The sequence below is a fragment of the Desmodus rotundus genome, chromosome 12 (assembly GCF_022682495.2).
Source record: "Desmodus rotundus isolate HL8 chromosome 12, HLdesRot8A.1, whole genome shotgun sequence".
Lineage (NCBI taxonomy): Eukaryota > Metazoa > Chordata > Mammalia > Chiroptera > Phyllostomidae > Desmodus > Desmodus rotundus.
Genome location: NC_071398.1, coordinates 33,938,467 through 33,957,134, shown reverse-complemented (window position 1 = coordinate 33,957,134; position 18,668 = coordinate 33,938,467). Strand labels below are relative to the sequence as shown.

Below are 18,668 nucleotides of genomic sequence, written 5' to 3'. Positions count from 1 at the left end.
CTGTCTAAGGTGCAGGGCCCAGAGAGCCACCGTTTGTGTTTGCACAAGGCCGCGTGTGCCCTTCTTTCCCGGGACTTTTTGTCCTGGGCCCGGAGGAAAGAACCCACTCGGCCTTCTCGCTTTCGCCTAGGCAGGGAGTAGTGCCCCACACTCGCTCCGCCCGGCTCTGCGTGCGCGCTCCAACCCCGCCCGACGTGCGCATGCGCTCCTGGGCTTCTGCTTTCGCGTGGTTTAGCCTGAGTTCTGGGAACGCGCATGCGCGCTCCTCTCCCGTTCCACTCCATTCACTTTTTCCCCCAGCTCCTGACTAGTCTCCAAACCCCAGTCTGCTTTGGTCCCCGGCGTTCCATCCGGGGCCGCATTCCACCCGGGCGGCCCCGGGGAGTGGCAGCGACCCCGGGTCCCACAGACACTCAGGCCGGCGCGCGCCCGGCCGCCATCCGAGACAAACAGCGTGCGCGTCCCCCGGGGGTTATCCTCCCTCCCCGCCCCCCCCCGCGCGCGTCGGCCCGGGGCTCGCGCTGCCGCCGCCGCCGCCGCGCGCGCGCGCGCGCAGCACAAGTAAAGGAAGAAAAAAAAGGAGGAAAAAATAGAAAGCAGGGGCCGCTGCAGCAGCGATTCGCCATCGGACTGGGCCAGGCCGGGCGGCTGACGCTCGAGCCGCACATCTAAGGGAGAGGCGGCGGCCGGCCAGGGCGGGCCGGGTTAAAAAAAAAAAAAAAAGTCGCGGCGGCGGCGGCTCGGGAAAGGAGGCCTGAGGGCCGCGTGCAGCGGGCGGGGGGCGACCGCGTTGCGTCCCGGAGCCTAGAGCCGCCGCGAGCCGGCAGGAGGGCGGGCGGAGGTGGCAGCGGCTGCAGGAAAAGCGGCAGCGGCGGCGGCGGCGGCGGCATCTCCTCCTCACATGACCCCACTGTTTGTCCCCGTGATCAGCGCGAGCGGTTCCCGTGTCTCCTCCGTCCCCTCCTGCCGCGCGGCGTGAGCGCCGGGCTCGGGGGCCCCCCCGGCCGCCCGCCCCCTCCCCTCCCTCCCCTCCCCACCCTACCCCACCCCATCCCACCCCTCCCCTCCCCTCCCCCTGGGCCCCGCGCCCCCCCCCCGCCCCCACCCCCCCATGGACATGCTGGACCCGGGTCTGGATCCCGCTGCCTCGGCCACCGCTGCTGCCGCCGCCAGGTAAGGGCACCTGGCTGGTCCGTGCCCCCGCGCGTCCTGACTCTGGCCCTTCGACCGGGCGGCCGGGCCGCCATGATCCGGAGCGACCGCCGGGCCCAGCTCAAAATGGAGGCCGCGAGGGAGGGGGGAACGTGCTAATACCCCCGGCTCGGGTCCTAGCGGTGCCTCAGCCCTAGAAAGGGCCGGGCAGGGTCGGTGACCTGCACCTGAGCAAAGGGGCGGGGGTGCGGGCGGCCCTGACCTTCTCTTCCCGCCTTCCTTGCAGTCACGACAAGGGACCCGAGGCAGAGGAGGGCGTCGAGCTGCAGGAGGGTGAGTGCTCGCGGGGCCCACCGGGCTGAGGCCTGCGCCCGGGAGGACCCAGGGGGAGTCCGGGCCTTCTCGACCGCTGACCATCCCCCTACCCTCCTTCGACCGTAGGCGGGGACGGCCCTGGGGCGGAGGAGCAGACGGCGGTGGCCATCGCCAGCGTCCAGCAGGCGGCGTTCGGCGACCACAACATCCAGTACCAGTTTCGCACAGAGAATAATGGAGGACAGGTGAGACTGGGCCGTGAACCCCGGTGAGGGGGTGGTGGCAAGTGGAGGGGCGAGCGGAGGGTCGAACTGGAGGATTGGGAGGGACTCCGACTTGGGCCCTGCCTGGGTTCTAGCGCTGGTCTCGCTGCTCTGCCGCCCCCTGCAGGTGACATACCGAGTAGTCCAGGTGACTGATGGTCAGCTGGATGGCCAGGGCGACACAGCAGGTGCCGTCAGCGTCGTGTCTACGGCTGCCTTTGCGGGGGGGCAGCAGGCTGTGACCCAGGTGGGTGTGGATGGGGCAGCCCAACGCCCCGGTCCCGCCGCTGCCTCTGTGCCCCCAGGTCCCGCGGCACCCTTCCCACTGGTAGGTGGTCAGCAACACTGACTATGATTTTGGGAAGCCCCAGTGGGTGGGGCATGTCCGACATAGATACTGCTTTCAGGCTGTCTGGTTGTGTGGGTTAAATTCCTGTTCTGCGTAGTGAAACCATGGGCAAGATTTTTGGAACATCGTTTTTGTTTTTGGGGTGGGGGTTGGTCTTTTCATTTCTAAATTAGAAATGATGGTAGTAGAAAAGTCTCTTAAAAGTAAAAAATTAATCCTGTTTACTAAATGATTGCTGAGTGTCTGTGAGATCCAGTGTTATCTGAGACGTAGGCAGAATGGCTCATATAGAGGGGCTGCTCATTCTCCACAGTGGATGCAGTTTCCATCAAACAGGACAACAAGGGGATGGGTTGGGGAACAAGATGGCTAAGGGTGGCCTCTGTGTCCTCCTACTCCCCAGGCTGTAATCCAAAATCCCTTCAGCAATGGCGGCAGCCCAGCAGCTGAGGCTGTTAGTGGGGAGGCACGATTTGCCTATTTCCCAGCGTCCAGTGTGGGAGATACCACGGCTGTGTCAGTACAGACCACAGACCAGAGCTTGCAGGCTGGAGGTAAAAGGAGGAAGGGGGCTGAGGTGGAAGGCTGGGGAGGCAACAGGCCTAGCAGGGAGGGAGCCCCCAGCCATTTCTGACTCTGCCCTTGACTCTAGCACTAACCCCTGATTTCCCTACAGGCCAGTTCTATGTCATGATGACGCCCCAGGATGTGCTTCAGACAGGAACACAAAGGACAATTGCACCCCGGACACACCCTTACTCCCCGTATGTGCAGGAGACCTGGGCCCAGGAGCAGGGGACACTGGGAGGGCCTGGTGTGGGGCCGAAGGAAGGGAAGGTTTTGTAGAATACAAGCCAAGCAGTTGAGGACACAGCAGGCACTTGGTTTATTTTTTGGTCTGTTTCTGTTTCTTTAGTATAAAGAAAGTATCGTTTCCTCTTTCTGCATGTGGACATGTCTTGCAAAGGTCATTTTCAGATTTGACTCCTTAATAAATGCTCAGACAAATGGGGCCTGAGATAACATGTGCCCATTTTTTTCTTCTTGTAGAAAAATTGATGGAACTAGAACACCACGGGATGAGAGAAGGCGAGCTCAGCACAATGAAGGTAAGGTCAAGGTGGAGCCCCAGGGCCAGCCCAGGCCTCAGCTTCACAGGCACAGCCAAGCCTGGTATGTGGAGTCAGGTCACCAGGCACACTATGAGCACGAGAGAGGCACTTTTCGAATGCCGGAAAAGTAGAAACAGGTGGGGGGAGTTTATTGTCTGGAATGTGCAAGCAGGAGTCATGGACTAGAACGTGTTTTGTCATCCTGGCTACTGATTTTGAATTAATGGCCGACATCTAAAATGGCAGGTTTCACATTCACATAAGGATTTCCTGCTCCTCTTGAAAAATTGGATTGATCTGGCTTTCCTGGATCTGCCTCTCCATTGTTGGCTGTTGTGTGCCAGTCTGCCATTTCCCTGCCTGCCTGGCTTCCAGAAGTAACTCTGGGCTGATAGTGCATCTGAAGCTGAAATGAAGGAAGCTAAGTTTCTGGCTAGCCAACATTGAAGCATCCTGCCCTTCCCATAAGCACCGATCTACTCAGAGGTCATTTTGTCCCTCTTTGCTGTCCCCTAGTTTCCCACCTCAACCCTACCCCCAATGAGTAGCCACTGTGGTAGACATAGCAGCATTCAGGTCAAGGGGAGTACTTAACATCCAAACAACTGTCCTTCAGAAAATATTTTCTGAAGGTGGATTCCAAGCTGAGCAACATGTGCTCTGGGCCAAGTATGGGGCTTGGTGTGGAGTGTCAGGGAGGCTTAGGAGTTCAGGCTAGTGTCTGACTGAACACTGGGGGATCAGGTGATATTTCCCCAGGGAGGTGGTCTTTGGGAGGGCCTGTCGGTCAGAGGGGAGCACAGCCTGGAAGAGTGAAGGCAGAGAGGAGTCAAGTTTCTTTGGAGGGTGCTGGCTTGGTTGTTGCAGAGGTTCCACGTGGAGTGCTTAGGAGGGAAGCCAGGAGAGTCAAGGAAGGCCCTGCATGCCAGGGTGAGGCCCCAGAATCCTAAAGGTACTCGATTGGGGATGGGCTTGTGCAGCTATTAGCTAAGCAGCTCACTAAATTGAAGCATTCATTCAGCACTTTTGTGCTATGTGCCAGCCCCTGTTTCAAGTTCTCAGATACAGTGGGTAATCAGACAGGTGAGGTCTTGGCTCTTGTAGTGTTTATTGGAGTGGGAAAAACAGAAATTACACAAAGCTACAATAAGATACCAGATAGCATGAAGGAAGATAAAGCTGGGCAAGGAGATGGAGGGTAATGGTGGCAGTGTAGGCCTCTGAGAGGTGACATTGGAGCAAAGGCCTGAATGGATCTTAAGGAATGGGCCAGCCAAGTACTGGGGGAAAGTTCCAGGCAGAGGGATGAGCAAGTGTTAACACCCAGGCCTGAGCCAGAATAGACTCGGCATGTTTAAAGAACAGCAGAATTCAGGAAAGGAAAGAGGAAGTTGGCAGGCTTGTGGGAGAATTGGTCAAGGCCAGGTCATGTGGGGCCTTGTATGAGGCCCTCCAGTATTTCTGCTCTTGGATTTTTATTTTAGTTTGAGGGGAAACCAGCGGAGAGGTTTGTGTATGGCGCTAAATAGTAAGGGTTACCTGAGGCTAGAAAAATAGGAGGTGACTGCAGACATCTTGTCAGAGACAGGACAGGGCATGGAGGGTGGGGGGCCAATGGGGAGAAAATTCCAAGGTTGAAGAACCAGGTTTTCATGATGGGGTCAGGTTGGTTTGAAGAGGGAGGGGATGAGTCTGAGCTTTGCTTTTGGGTACGGCAAGTTTGAGGGTCCTCCTGTACGCTACCCAGTAGTTCTGTCTTTGCTGCTTATGTCATGTGACTTCAGACTGGTTCTTTTTTTATATATATATTTATTTCTTTATTGTTCAAATACAGTTGTCTCCATTTTCCCCCCACCCCAGCCATCCCCACTCCCCACCCTCAATCCCCCGCCTTGGTTTTGTCCATGTGTCCTTTATACATGTTCCTGACAACCCTTCCTCCTTTTCCCCCCATTATCCCCTCCCACCTCCCCTCTGGTCACTGTCAGTTCTTAATTTCAATGTCGTTGGTTATAGTTTGCTTGCTTGTTTGTTTTGTTGATTAGGTTCCACTTATAGGTGAAATCATATGGTATTTGTCTTTCACCACCTGGCTTATTTCACTTAGCATAATGCTCTCCAGATCCATCCAAACTGTCACAAAGGGTAGGAGCTCCTTATTTCTTTCCGTTGCATAGTATTCTGTCATGTAAATGTACCGCAGTTTTTTGATCCCAACTTTCAGACTGGTTCTTAATTTCTGCGCCTATTTAGTCATCTGTAGGGCGATGTTAACCCGACTCCTGCAGAGGCTCATAGTGAAGATACAGCAAGCTGAGACATGTTGGTCTCCCTGGCAGTGTGGTGTACCCCTCAGTGAGACCGCAGCAAACCATCGTCACTTTCTCACTCTCTGTCCCTCACTGGATTAATCCAACTGGAAACAGTCTGAAATCTTTCTCCTACAAAAAGCAGTTTTTTTTATGACCTTGCCCTTACCATCCAAGTTTATCCTGCCTCTCCTGCAGAGTATTTGTGCCACCTTCTACCCATCCTGTACCCTTGGCAGACTGGCTCTTTCCTCTGCCAAAATGGGTCCATTTAAGGTCATTCAAAGATGACCTCGTTGCCAAATCCACTGGCTTCCTTTGCTATATGCACTCCAAGCATCTGACCCTGCCTATTCCTCTCCTTTTGGTAATGATCCTTTCTTCCCCACCTGTTCTGAATCTCCTACACTTTTTACCTTTCTTTCCTTCTCCCAGGGCTCCCCAAACACTCCAAGAAGGTCATTAATAATCAAGGTCTCCAGGGCTGTCCTCACAGGGTTCTCAATGAGTAGGTCAGAGGAAGGCCCAAGAGTCTGTATTTTGACAAGTTCCCCAAGTGATTTCTTCCATTAGCCAAGTATGGGAAACTGCTTTGGCTCTTGGTGTTTCTTAAGGTCTGGCCCCCTCTCAGGTCAGCCTCAGGAGAGTGAAATGTTAGGCCCAGGGATTGTCATTATCTCCAAAGCCCCATCCCCAGTTGTAGGGGTTCATTGTTTCTCTGGGAGGAGGTTCTGCTGGATTTCTCCTGTGTGACTTCAAAAAGGTGAGACCTGCTCTTCCATGTCCCTCTGGGGCTTTCTTGAACTCCAGACTCATTTTGAACTACTCATTTAGAACTTGCATTTCTGGATGTCCTTGAGACACCTCACACTCAACGTGACCAAAACAGAACCTGCTGTCTCCCTTCCCCAGAGGCTCCCATGCAACGTTTCTTGTTCCAGTGAAGCAAAAATCACCCCTGGCACAACTATCCAAGCCAGAACTTAAAGCCAGACCGCCTTCAGCTGTGCCCCCTTCTTCCCTCACATCCCCAAAACCTGAGGTTCTGTGCTGAAGTGGACTCTAAATTAGCCTCTCTTTTCTCCTTGCATCTTTCCCACCACTTCTTGGTACAGTGGGAACCCATCTCCAGGCCCCTCAGTGAACTGGGGCATGTGTGTCCTTCCTGCCTGATGGGTGACCTTTGCAGCCCCAGCCCATTGCTGCCATCACAGTATTTGGGTCCACTGTTGGGAGAACCTCTTGAGTAGCCAGAAATCCAGATCTTTATGTGAAATCTGATTTTTACATGCTGGATGGGATTGCTTTTTCTTCATCTTTTCCATTAGTTTTCACTCTTAATGTTACTAATTCATTCCTTCTACTTAGTTTGGGCTTAATTTGCTGGGGGGGGGGGGTCCCCTACTTCTTAAAAATTAAACTTCTTTTTTCCTGATACAAACTTTCCTAGTTATAAATTTCACTCTAATACTTTCTTTAACTACACCCCACTTGGATATGTTGTGTTTTCATTATTATTCAATTCAAAACACTTTCCAGTTTTCCTTGTGATTCTTCTTTGACTCCTGGGTTACTTAGAAGTGTATTGCTTAATGTCCAGATATTACGGGCTTTTTAGATGTGTATTATTGATTTTTTAAAAGATTTTCTTTATTTATTTTTAGAGAGGGAAAGGGAAAGGAGAAAGAGAGGGAGAGAAACATCAGCATGTGGTTGCCTCTTACACACCCCCATCCGGGAACCTGGCTTGCAACCCAGGCGTGTGCCCTGACTGGGAATCGAATTGACGACTCTTTGGTTCGCTGGCTGGCACCCAGTCCACTGAGCCACACCAGCCATAGCTTGGTTTTTAATTTAATTTTATTATACTCTATATAATTTTAGTTCTCTGAGATTTATTAAGGCTTATTATATGGCCCCGAATATGGTCTATCTGAGTGAAAGTGTCCGTGTGCACTTGAAAGAAGACGTGTCCGCTGCTGTTACAGTGTTCCCTTGGTGTCAGCCAGATCAGGTTGGTTAACAGCGTTCAGGTTTCCTATCCTGGCTTTTTTTGTCTACTTGTTCTGTCAGTTTCTGAGAGGAGTGTTGACATCTCCAAGTATATTTTTGAATTTGTTCATTTCTCCCTTCAATCCTGGCAGATTTCACTTGTAAACTGAGTTTTAAATATCGTATGGGTATAACTGAAGCACTTCTGTGGAATACACATGCATGGCGTTGGTCTTCTTCATGGTTTTCCTCCATTTCAAATGTGCCAAAATGGTCTTCCCAAACCACAGGTCTGACCACATTACCACCTGCTTAATGAAAGGTTCCAGACTCAAGGGCCTAGACCCCTAGTAAGAGATGAGGTCCAGACCAATTAGCAGGGCATTCAAAGCCTTCACAACCTGGTTTTATGTTGTCTTACCACCATGTTCCATGCCCTCCCCGCTTCCCCCCCAGTATTTCCATGTTACTGCTTCTGGGATTTTGACACCTGTCTGCCTAATGCTGCTTCCCTCTGAAACTAGCCCAGATGTGTTCTCTCTAAGTTTTTGAAGCTACACCCCACCCCATCCCACGTGGAAATCATTCCTCTACCCTGGATTTCCCCAGGCACTTGGCACAACCTTCAGTTATGACACATTTCCTTTAGTGTTGGTATCACTATCACCTGTTCACCTGTACTTCACAGTGAGTGCCAGCAGGACAGAGATTGAGTTTACCTTGGACTCCAGCCTCTCAGAGTGCTGTGCCCACAATAGGGCAGGCAATACATTTTTGAGAAGTAAATGCAAACTGGAGATGTGCCACATCCCCTGTGCTTGTCCCCTGGTGGCTTGAAATCAGGAGTACATGGGAGATACAGCTGCAGCCTGGGTGCCCAGGCTCATGAATGCTGGACTGCATGAGGGTGGGGAAAGAAACCAAGAAGCCATCTGCTACTGAGTTCCTCAGCCGAAACCTCCGGCATGGAGCGTGCATGCTGCTGAGGGAAGTGCTGGCTGTGCTGCCGGGCCTGGCTGCACTCTTGGCTGTGCTGTAGCTTTTGACCACAGAGTTGCCAGAGACTAAGACAGACATGGCTGTCCTTAAAGGAAAAGTTCTTCTCACCCCGACAGCAGTGGGGCCCAGGGCTGGGGTCAGACGGAGCTCTCTACTTACTGAGCACTGTTCTTGTCATGATATTGGGGAGGTTTCTGAGGAAAGAAGAGAACGAGGGAGGAAGAAGGGCCAGGGAGGGGGAGAGTCCTCCACATAAAAGGGTGTTGCCACCCAAGCCAGAGTCGGGGAGCACTCGGAAGGACTGGCCAGCAATGAATGGACAAAACCAAGTGCCAGGAGAAGACAGTGGGATTTGTCTGTTAGTGGCCAGGTGTGTTCTTTGAGGGAACACCAGGGTCAGGGGTGGCACTGGCCTCAGGAGGTGAGTATTGAAGGGCATTCTCTTGGCCCACCCCTCCTTTCTCAACCCTTTGCCCCTCCCCAACCTATCATCAGCACTACCCAACCCTGAGAAAATATCTTCTCGCCCTTCTTTCTAAATCCTACGTGTAGGCCCAGTCTCCTCTCCACAGACACACCTGCATTTGTCCATGGGCCATCCTGGCAGGGGACTGATTGTGAATGAGAGTTGGGGATAACTAGGCTTTCTTTCTGTCCCCATCAGTGCCTAGGACTGGGGTTGGAAGGTAAGGAAGGGCTGGGTCAGGTTTGCTTCAGTTGGCCCCAAACCAGGGGTCTCAGGCTTCAATGAAGGCAGACCCTAGGCAGCTGTCATAAGCTCAGGATGTGTTGGCCAGGGGAGAAGCCAGAGGGAAGGCATGCCCTATCTGAAGGGGGCGGCTGCCGCTGAACTTGCCTGGCAGAGAGAGGTTATGGTGTTTTATGGAAATCACAAGTCTGGATTTTTTTCAAGTGAAATCTTCTGTTGGTTTGCCATTCCTGTCCTTCAGGATAGTGTTCATGTAGTTCCTGGGTGATCCAGTGCCCTGATGGGCCAGGCCCCTGTGAGCCATAAGTGCCATTCTGGGTATCTGGGACTTGCTGCCAGCTCTCTAGAGACGGGTTTTCAACAAGGATGAGACGTGGTGAGACTGATTTTAAAGATGAAGAGAGAGAATCATGGGGGCCAGAGCTTTGGAGAGACCTGGTGAATCAAATGCAGGGGCTGTGGGGACCAGAGAGGGTACTTGGTTCCGTGTGGACGGCCTCTGCCCATTCTTGCCTCTCAAGCATACATACCCACTCTCGCCACAGTTCTTTTCTCAAAAGATGTTAATTACTATGTGTAATACCCTAATTTTTAAGTGTTGGCTCAAATTTTTAACAAGCAAACAAAATGAACTCAGTTTCCCATTGTTGATTCTCCTTTAAAGGTACAGTATTTGCTATGTATAATGTGCACTTCTTTACCCAAATTTTTGAGGGAAAAATAAGGGTGCGCATTGTATATGGGTAGTACTAACTCCATATCTAACAAATGTTTTTAATTCTGTTATTTGTGCTTATGTGTTAAAAGTGTAACTCTAGAAAGCAAAACAATATCTGTATGTAAAATGATATCATAGAATACAACAATTGGTTTTGTTTGTAAATACAAATAAATAAATAATTGATTAAAAAAAAAATTTTCCTGAAAGTTTGGGCCAAAAACATGGGTGTGCATTATACACAGGAGCTCAGTATATAGAGCAAAATACGGTGCTTGAGAGTGAGACTTCCTTTGTTCCTCTTGAGAAGCAGTGTGACGCAGGCATGGAACCTGCCACCTGTGTTTAGATCTTGACCCTGTATTTGCTAGCAGTGTGACCTTGCCCAGGGCCTACCCTCTGCCTTGGCAGCCTGGGTTCTGCCGGCACCTGCCTCAGGAGGCAAATCGCCTAGGTGCACAGGAAGCACTGTAAACCTAGCTGTCACTACTGCTGTCATTCTTGCAGTGGAGCGGCGGCGGAGGGACAAGATCAACAACTGGATCGTCCAACTTTCAAAAATCATTCCAGATTGTAACGCAGACAATAGCAAGACGGGAGCGGTAAGTGCCCCCGGCCCCTCCCAGAAAGTCTGCCTGCCCACTGGACATGGGAGTTGTCCTGGGATGAGCCAGTGGGCAGAGGCCAGCAGGCAGCCTTCGCTCTAATGCTCTTCCCCACCTCCCCCCACCCCCAGAGTAAAGGAGGAATCCTGTCGAAGGCCTGCGACTACATTCGGGAGCTACGCCAGACCAACCAGCGCATGCAGGAGACCTTCAAGGAGGCTGAGCGGCTGCAAATGGACAATGAGCTCTTGAGGCAACAGGTGAGTACCAGGGCTGGGAGCTGGGTGGAGAGCCCTGGACCCCAAGGTGCGGAGAGCTATCCCTGGCTCCTTATCCCCTGTCATGTCTGCCAGATTGAGGAGCTGAAGAATGAGAACGCCGTGCTTCGCGCCCAGCTGCAGCAGCACAACTTGGAGATGGTGGGCGAGAGCAACCGGCAGTGACGCCCACCCCATCATGCAGCAGGGCCCTCCTCTGGGCCTCTGCTGCCCCTTTCCCCAGCCCTTAGCACAGAGAGGGACAGACGCCCCTCCCCCAGCTGCGTTTTTTTATAGTAGATTTTTAACAAAAAAAAAAAAAAAAATGGGGAGAAGTAATGCATTTCTGTGGATAAGCACCCACCGCTCTCCTCAATGTGGAAGTGATATCCTCCCTCCCCCATCTGTGTCCCTTCTCCTGGGCCCCACTAAGCCCCAGCACTTCTAGTGGTCTCACCTAGAGGCAAAAGGGAGGAGGACAGAGGCCTTGCCATACCCCGCTGCCACCTTGGTCTCTAGAGGTACTGATATGGTGCTTATGGGAAGGAGGGGGAGCCCTTGGGGGGCCATCCTTGGGACCTGGACCTAAGCAGGGAGGCCATGTCCCACCCCACCTCTTGTTTCTGGATTCCTGCTTCCCTTTGGGCGTGTGTGTGTGTGTTTTAATTTTCTTTATGGAGAAATGGACAAAAAATAGAGAGGTATTTAACTGCAATAAACTGGCCCCATGTGGCCCCGCCTTGTCTGGTTGTGTATCTGTCCATCTCAGGTGTGGGCAGGGGCACGGGGTCTCTTCAGAGCTCTGTGAGGGCAGGGCTTCCACTGTTGTGTTGGTGGCTTTGTGTCAGTCCCTGCCACCCTGTACTGCATGGTCCCCGGATGGATGGATGGATGGATGGATAGATGGATGGAGGAATTGAAGAAAGAACCTTCTCTTTGAGGCCCCAGGTGTGTATATGTGGTGTGGGGGCGGGGAGAGGTTGGGTCAAGGACCCCTGGTTTTGGAGGAGAGGCTGGGGTCTCCTGTGTCACCAGTTTCTAAAAACGGGACTGACTCCTGGCCCTGCCCTTCTGGGCTGAAGCCCTTCCCTCTGCACCAGCCAATGGTGGGGCCTGGCCTTGAGCCCCCCACCCCCAAGGAAGGCAGATAGCCAAGAAGCCAGGCTTGGCCCGTCAGCCTGTCGCCTTGCACTGTGTCTCTGGCGCCTGTGCTGTGACCCCTGCCCCTGGCTGATGATGAAACCCAGCCTGAGTGGAGGTGCAGTGACGCCAGGCAGGGCTGGGGGCTGCCTCTGCATCTCCCTGCAGCTGAGCATGCAGCTCCATCCACGGCCAGGGTCTAGGCCTGCCAGTCATCACCTTGCTGAGTTCACCCTGTGTGTACCCAAAATGCCCCCAGCTGGTTCCTTCCCTCTGAGAGCCCTGTCTCCTTTTCCTGGCCATTCCTCTGTATGAGGCCATCTTAGAGCAAGGATGTGGGCAGCAGGAAGAGCCCAACGTAGAGTGAATAAGGAGGCAGATGGCAGGGAGCTGCCTTTCCTCCCCAGGGGTGCCCCATTCTTGTGCTTTTGAGTGAGCTTGGCTACCATTCATGGCAGGGGAGAAGCTTTCATTCCTTGGCAACAGCATCTCCAGGCTCTAATGATGGGGTTGACAGTGGATGATCCTAGAATGAGTCAGACAAAATGGCCAAAGCCCCAACTCTGAAATCAAGTTTTGTGGACCCTCTGGGTTATGTGCACCAACTACCCATGGTGCAAGGAATGGCTAGGACAGTCAGGCAGCCTTGGTTCATCATCTTATCCAGTGGTGTTCTAGGGGACCAGCTCTCCAAAAAGCACCCTGGTTTGTAGTGTTGGTTGATGTCTGTGGTGTGCATATCCCACTGCTGGGGTCAGGGTACCGACACAAGGTGGAGGTGGGATGAGGTGCACAGTAGCTCCATTGAGCCAGCATGAGCCAGGTCTAGTACACCCCACTGTGCCCCCTTGTTTTGGGGAGGCAGGAAAGCCTGATGGTCACAGGCTGCCTAGTTTGGAATGCCAGCTGTGCCTCTGGCTTGGGCAGTGCCCCAGTCTTTTCCTTCAGTTCCTCTCCTGTTAAGTGAGGAAAACAAGGGTGGATATGGCGGGCTTCTAAGAGGCAGCAGTGTCTGGGAAGCCAGGTCCTTGGGGATGGGCCGAGGAGGCAGCTAGGGACTCTGAATGCAGTGCAAAGTCTGGAATGGGGTGGGCAGGTGCTGCTTTGAGGACAGGTAGTATGGCTGGGTTAACACAAGAGTGAGGCAGCACACCTGCTGTGGCATGTGAGGCACAGCCACTACTACTACTAGCATCTTTCATGGTCAAACCAGGGCCACATCTTAAGATTCTAACACTTAGAAAAGATCACACACATTCTGTGCCAACCACACTCCTGCATCTGACTGTTGCAGTGTTCCCTACAGAACAGAACCAAAGCTGTGGGAGTTGTGCCAGGCACCCCTGAGGGGCCTGGTAAGAGACAGCTACTCCTCGTGAATGAGGGTGTCAGAGAAGGGTGGGGTGCTCCTCGACCTGTTCAACCTCTGGGGCAAAAGGGGGAATTTTTTCTGAGGTCAACAAGGTGACGTCGTGTTAGGGAAAGTATTTCCAAGGGGGCTGGCTAGAGGTGTTGTCTGTGGCCCCATCTGCCCCACCCCCTGGACACACCTCTGCTGGCTGAAGGTGACACAACCTTGTGCCCTGTCACTGTTCCCGCTTATCTCCCGCCTTTTTGGCGCCACTACCTTCTGGGAAATGAGTTAGGACAAAGGGGAGGGGGCTTAGCACCCCTGCCTCCCCCTGTGGGCCCCATAAAAGCAACTGTAACAGCCCAAACACCAGAGCAGTCCTAGACCTACAAGCAGGACAGCTAGACACGGCGCGATGGCACTGAACACACGGATCCAGGCTGCCTGTCTCCTGCTCCTCCTCCTGGCCAGCCTTACCAGTGCCTCAGTTCTGCTGCACCAGGTGGGGAGAGCCCCCAGGGCTTGGGCCCAGCGGGCAGCTAGGACTGGAGAGTCAGGTCCTGAGAGGGGACTGCTGAGGGCAGCTGGAGACCCCCAGGACTGGGCAGGGCGCAAGGCAGGCAAAGAGGGGATGGACAGCTGCTTAAAGTACAGAAATAGGGACAAGTAGCAGGGACTGGGGCCCTGAACTAATTCCACAGCTATTCATTGAGCACCTACTCTGTGTAAAGTCCTATGCTAGACAGTGGGGGTCAAGCTGTGAACAAGATAGATGAGAGATTTTTCCTATCACGGTGCTTGCAATCTGGTCAGGGAATCAGTCAAAAAAACAAAACATAGGGTTGTGGTGCTTAGTAAATGCTATTCACAGATAACATAAGAGATTGTGACAGAGTGACCATGGTGGGGGGACTTCAGGGGGAATCAAGAGCTGGCAGTCAAACAGGAGTGTTTTGTGAGAAGATGTTATTTGACCCATGACTTGGATGTTGAAAGAAGGGGACGACAAGCAAAGACCCGAGACGGGGGCAAGCATGGTGTACTTGATGATCAGAGGCTTTAGGAAGTGGAGGTGATGGTGCTTGAAGAGGAGATCAAGGGATGGATATGCCGAGTCTTACGGGCAGTCAGGCAAACTGATTTTCCTCCACGTGCGGGATCTTAGAGCCCTGCAGGCTCTTCTAATGGGCAAAGCCACAATCTGACTGATACTGCAAGGGGCCCAGATTGTAGGTACAAGATGCAGGGAGACTTGTTACAGGTGAGGGCTGGCATCTAGGCCAGGGAAGGTGATGTCCCAAAGAAGAGCAGTGGCTGTGGAAAGAGCAGGAGACTTGGGCTGTTTATTGGAAGGAGATTGCTGTGGGAAGGTGAGAAAAGGCCAGAAAGCAAGGCTTCCATCTGAGCACCAGACATAGCCCCTGGGGAAGGAATTGGTTGGTGGGGCCAAATCTGAGAGCTCTGCTGGGTTCCCTGCCATCCTCAATACCCCTTCTGCTTTCACAGACAAAACAACTTGCAGACCTCCAGACTCAGGACACAGCTAGAGCCTCAGCTGGCTTGACGGTGAGAACACTTGGACCTCCCTTTGGAGCCTCCACAGCCTCCCCTGGGCCCACACCCACTCACTCTCCCTTTCTTCCCACAGCCTGGGTTCCAGAGGCTGAGGAGGCGAGACACCCACTTCCCCATCTGCATCTTCTGTTGTGGTTGCTGCCATAAATCAAAGTGTGGGATCTGCTGCAAGACGTAGAGCCTCCTGGCCCTCCCCTCCCTCCCTTATTTATTCCTGTCACCCCCCAACACTTGGTGAATGGTCTTGGAATAAAATAGCTGGTTCTAGCTTTTGTTTTCCAAACCAGAGTGTGTGTCTGTTGCCCTTTCTCCCTGCCAAGGGCCTGTGCCAGAGGCTTGTTCACTGTCTGGTAAGTGCCAGTACTCGGTGGGATGTGTGGGGTTGCTGTGTACTGGGGTTGCAAGGAAGCTTGGTAAAGGAAATGTTATCTGTTCTTCTTTAAGCCACATCTGATAAGACCTAGAATATTTATTGCCATAGCAGGGAATGAAAACTAGACAAACTTTCTTTCCCTTAAAGTCTTGAAACAGGTGACAAACTCAAATGCCTAGCAGGGGTTCTCAAAGTCAGGTCTGGGGCTCCCACTAGGGCTCCACAGGCAAACACGACTAAGATGTTACTTGTCTCTTTAACTCTCACGTTTACTCTCACTTGAGTGTACAGTGGGGTTTTCCAGAAGCTCTGTGACATATGATGACATCATCACTCTGATGGCTAATGGACTGGCTTGTGCTTTAAAAATTTCCCAATTTAAATTTCCAACATGTTAAGCAACTATATGTATAACCCACTTAAATGAATTTTTTTGGAGTCCTCAATCATTTTGCAAAAATGGTTCTTGAAACCAAACAGTTTGAGAACACTGGCCTTCCAAACAGATGTGTAAGTGAGTGAGGTGTGGATCTGAGACATAGGAGCATCTTAGGTTTTAATCTCCCAGTAAGAATACACTTTGCAAGTGAGACGCATAAGAGAATATTGTTCACCTCCATGAGGAATTAAGGTCCCTCCCATTCTTAAAAACTGCATTCCTCTCAATTTATCTGATTTCCCCACTTTTGATAGAAACAAACATGCAATTCACTATATTCTCAGCTCATGAGAAAACATCAGCAGTAGTGTGATGAGAAAGGGCCTTGGCCATCTGGCCTCACTGCTATGTGTGGAAGGGCAGTGGGAGGCCTGGATCCCGTCTAAAGAGGGCTCTCAGCGATGGTTGCCATGCTCAAAGGCAGGTGGAACACAGCTACAGCTTTTCAAGAGAACGTGGCAATCCTTACTGTTATGTGAAATTTCCTGATTTTTTTAAAATCTTGGCAACTGATAAAAGGAATTTGATTTTTTCAAATCAACACTGTGTGAGCCAAACTTAATCCAACTGGGAGCTGGTTAAGTCTGGTAACCCACAAACTTCTGCCTTCTGCCTTCGAAGCACGAGAGGCTCATCCTCTGAGAGAGGGTTTCCTGAACTGAGACTGAGACTGAGGGGCGGGAGAGGAAGGCAAGCTGGAGATCCTGGCCTTCCATTAGCTGTAGAATCCCACAGGCACCCTCTCCTGGCTCTGAAACACCACCTCCACAAGTAGAGAAGGACAAAGTGTCTCTATAGTTCTCAGGTGATGGGGCTGTTGCACCGCTCTGCCAGGAATGAGTGTGAAAGAGCTTTTGGAAACTGTCAAATCCTTCACTGATGCAAAGGGTCGGTGTCGACAGGAAGGTAGGGGACTCTCAGATTCCCTCAATAAATACCCGGGAGGTGGGAAACCTGAAATTACTAAGTACATTTAATGACATTGAGTACTCCTGGCTCATTTTAGCAAGTTCTCCAGGTGGTCTTAGAGATGAGAGGCAGAGGCACTCAAACTTCAGTGTGCACCCAAACCTCCTGGAGGGCCTGGTGAAGTGCAGATTGCCAGAGTTCCTGACTCAGCAGGCTGAGGTGGGGCCCTAGAACGTGCATTTCTAACCAGCTCCCAGGCTGGCCTGGGGGCTGCACTTTGAGGACTCCTTGTACAAAGCTGCCAATTCTGGCTGAGGGCAGCAAGTGCTCCTGAGTTGGACCAAGCACCAGCTCCCACTCGAGAGCATTAAACAAGTGGGCCTGAGGGCTTGATTCTGCCCTAAGACGAGTTTTGCTTGGTCTGCACAATATTTTAGATAAAATTGGGCTAATACCAAGCAAGGTATCTCACATAAAAATCTGAACTTCTGATGTTATGGTTTGAACTGTGTCCCCCTCCTCCAAATTTATAAGTTGGAGTTTTAAATCCCAGTACCTCAGATCGTGACCTTATTTGGAGAAAGCGTCTTTGGAGAGACGATCAATTTAAAATGAGGTCTTTAGGATGGGTTCTAATCTAATAGGACTGGTGTCCTTTTAAAAGGGGGAAATTTGGACACAGAGACCCTCACACAGGGAGAATGCCATGCGAATGTGAAAACAGCCATCTACAAGCCAAGGGGAAAGGAATAGACCTCACAGCCCTCAGAGGAACCAAATGCCAACATGGACTTCAGACTTCTATTCTCCAGCACTGTGAGATAATAAACTGTTTTTTGAGCCATTCAGTTTGTGGTACCTTGTCATAGTAGCCCTAGCAAACTAACGGCCCCGCCCGTCTGGAAGGATCGGCTGAGCTGGCAGTGTGGGAAGCTGGGCAAGCAGAGGCCCCTCTGGAGTTAGGCAGGCTCCGTGCTCTCTAGCCCCTGAGGCCATCTGTGCTCTGGATCGGAGTTTTCAGACTTCGGAGGTAGTAGCCACTGCTGTCCGTGGGACTCACTCTCCTGTGCATGCTTCTCCCAGGAACAGCCTTCAGTTCACACCCAGAAAGGAGCTATACCCCCAAAACTGCACAGGCACATGAGCCCAAGGCGGTTGGTGCTGATACTGAAGGCTGTAAGCATATGAGTACCCCAGGATCATGGTATCCTCCCCTACACCCCAGGCACCAGGCCCCTCTCTTCTCCAGGACCCAGGCGTTCAAGCCCCACCCCACTCTCAATGGGCCTTTGTTCCTGACTGGGAAAGGCACGGGCAGAGTCTGACATCATGAAGCCTGAGGTGGGGATGGGACTGTCCCTCCCCCCTCCCCCCAGCCTTCTCTGACTCCTCAATTCCCTGTCTGAGGGATTTCCCGCCCCTCACCACCACCCCACCCACCCAGGTTTTTTCTTGGGAGAAAGAACACTCCCTCCCTCCCTCCCCACTGCTCTGGCCTAAAGGGAGACAGAAAATGCCCCAGTATGGCTGAGCAGCTCATGGTCAAGCCACTACTACACTTGTGAAACCACTGCCAGCTCCCGGCCAGCACTTTGCAAAAATCATGACCAATAGGAGGGGCTGCGGTGGCAGGAGGATCACTGTGGAATCTGCCCACAGAGGGTCCCCACCGAGCTCAGAGTCAGCACAGCCCTTGTTGAGCACTGGGCAGAGGCTCTGTTTTAGGGACACAGAATGAATAAGACAGACAGAAACACCTCTGGGTGCTCTTGGCTCACTGACAGTGCAGGTGGCAGACATGTTGAGGGCTGTGGACAGACAGGGTCACATTCAAATGGGAGGGCTTTGCCCTGGCCAGGTGGCTCAGTGGACTGAGCATCATCCCATGTACCAAAAGCTTGAGAGTTTGATCCCTGGACAGGGCACATACCTAGGTTTCAGTTTTGATCCCTGGTCAGGAAGTGTACAAGGGGCAACCGATTGATGTTTCTCTCTCCTATCAATGTTTCTCTTTCTCTCTCTCCCTTCCTTCCTCCCTCTCTACATATGCTCAGGTGAGGATTAAAAATAATAATAATAATAATAAATAAATGGAACAGCT

General features: G+C 52.2%; 2 protein-coding genes across 2 annotated transcripts; both read left to right on the top strand.

Annotated features, from left to right (window-relative positions):
- The first annotated feature begins 1,077 nt into the window (after window positions 1–1,077).
- On the top strand, window positions 1,078–11,523 carry USF2 (upstream transcription factor 2, c-fos interacting). The gene is made up of 10 exons (XM_053914416.1): window positions 1,078–1,173; window positions 1,439–1,485; window positions 1,594–1,712; window positions 1,858–2,058; window positions 2,483–2,633; window positions 2,756–2,843; window positions 3,130–3,188; window positions 10,426–10,520; window positions 10,655–10,783; window positions 10,877–11,523. The coding sequence occupies exons 1-10, from the start codon at window positions 1,112–1,114 to the stop codon at window positions 10,964–10,966; spliced, it is 1,041 nt and encodes a 346-aa protein (XP_053770391.1). The 5' UTR covers window positions 1,078–1,111; the 3' UTR covers window positions 10,967–11,523.
- A 2,092-nt stretch (window positions 11,524–13,615) lies between these two features.
- Window positions 13,616–15,122, top strand: HAMP (hepcidin antimicrobial peptide). The gene is made up of 3 exons (XM_024577515.4): window positions 13,616–13,773; window positions 14,778–14,837; window positions 14,920–15,122. Exons 1-3 carry the CDS (start codon window positions 13,687–13,689, stop codon window positions 15,022–15,024), a joined length of 252 nt encoding a protein of 83 aa, XP_024433283.1. The 5' UTR covers window positions 13,616–13,686; the 3' UTR covers window positions 15,025–15,122.
- Window positions 15,123–18,668: the final 3,546 nt, after the last annotated feature.

Bases quoted from the DNA above. Each gene is read 5' to 3' on its own strand.
- USF2 (XM_053914416.1), top strand. From the start codon at position 1,112: ATGGACATGCTGGACCCGGGTCTGGATCCCGCTGCCTCGGCCACCGCT. The intron at 1,174-1,438 runs GTAAGGGCACCT...CCTTCCTTGCAG, and splicing joins ACCGCTGCTGCCGCCGCCAG to TCACGACAAGGGACCCGAGG. The intron at 2,844-3,129 runs GTATGTGCAGGA...TTCTTCTTGTAG, and splicing joins CGGACACACCCTTACTCCCC to AAAAATTGATGGAACTAGAA.
- HAMP (XM_024577515.4), top strand. From the start codon at position 13,687: ATGGCACTGAACACACGGATCCAGGCTGCCTGTCTCCTGCTCCTCCTC. The intron at 13,774-14,777 runs GTGGGGAGAGCC...CTGCTTTCACAG, and splicing joins CCTCAGTTCTGCTGCACCAG to ACAAAACAACTTGCAGACCT. The intron at 14,838-14,919 runs GTGAGAACACTT...TTCTTCCCACAG, and splicing joins GAGCCTCAGCTGGCTTGACG to CCTGGGTTCCAGAGGCTGAG.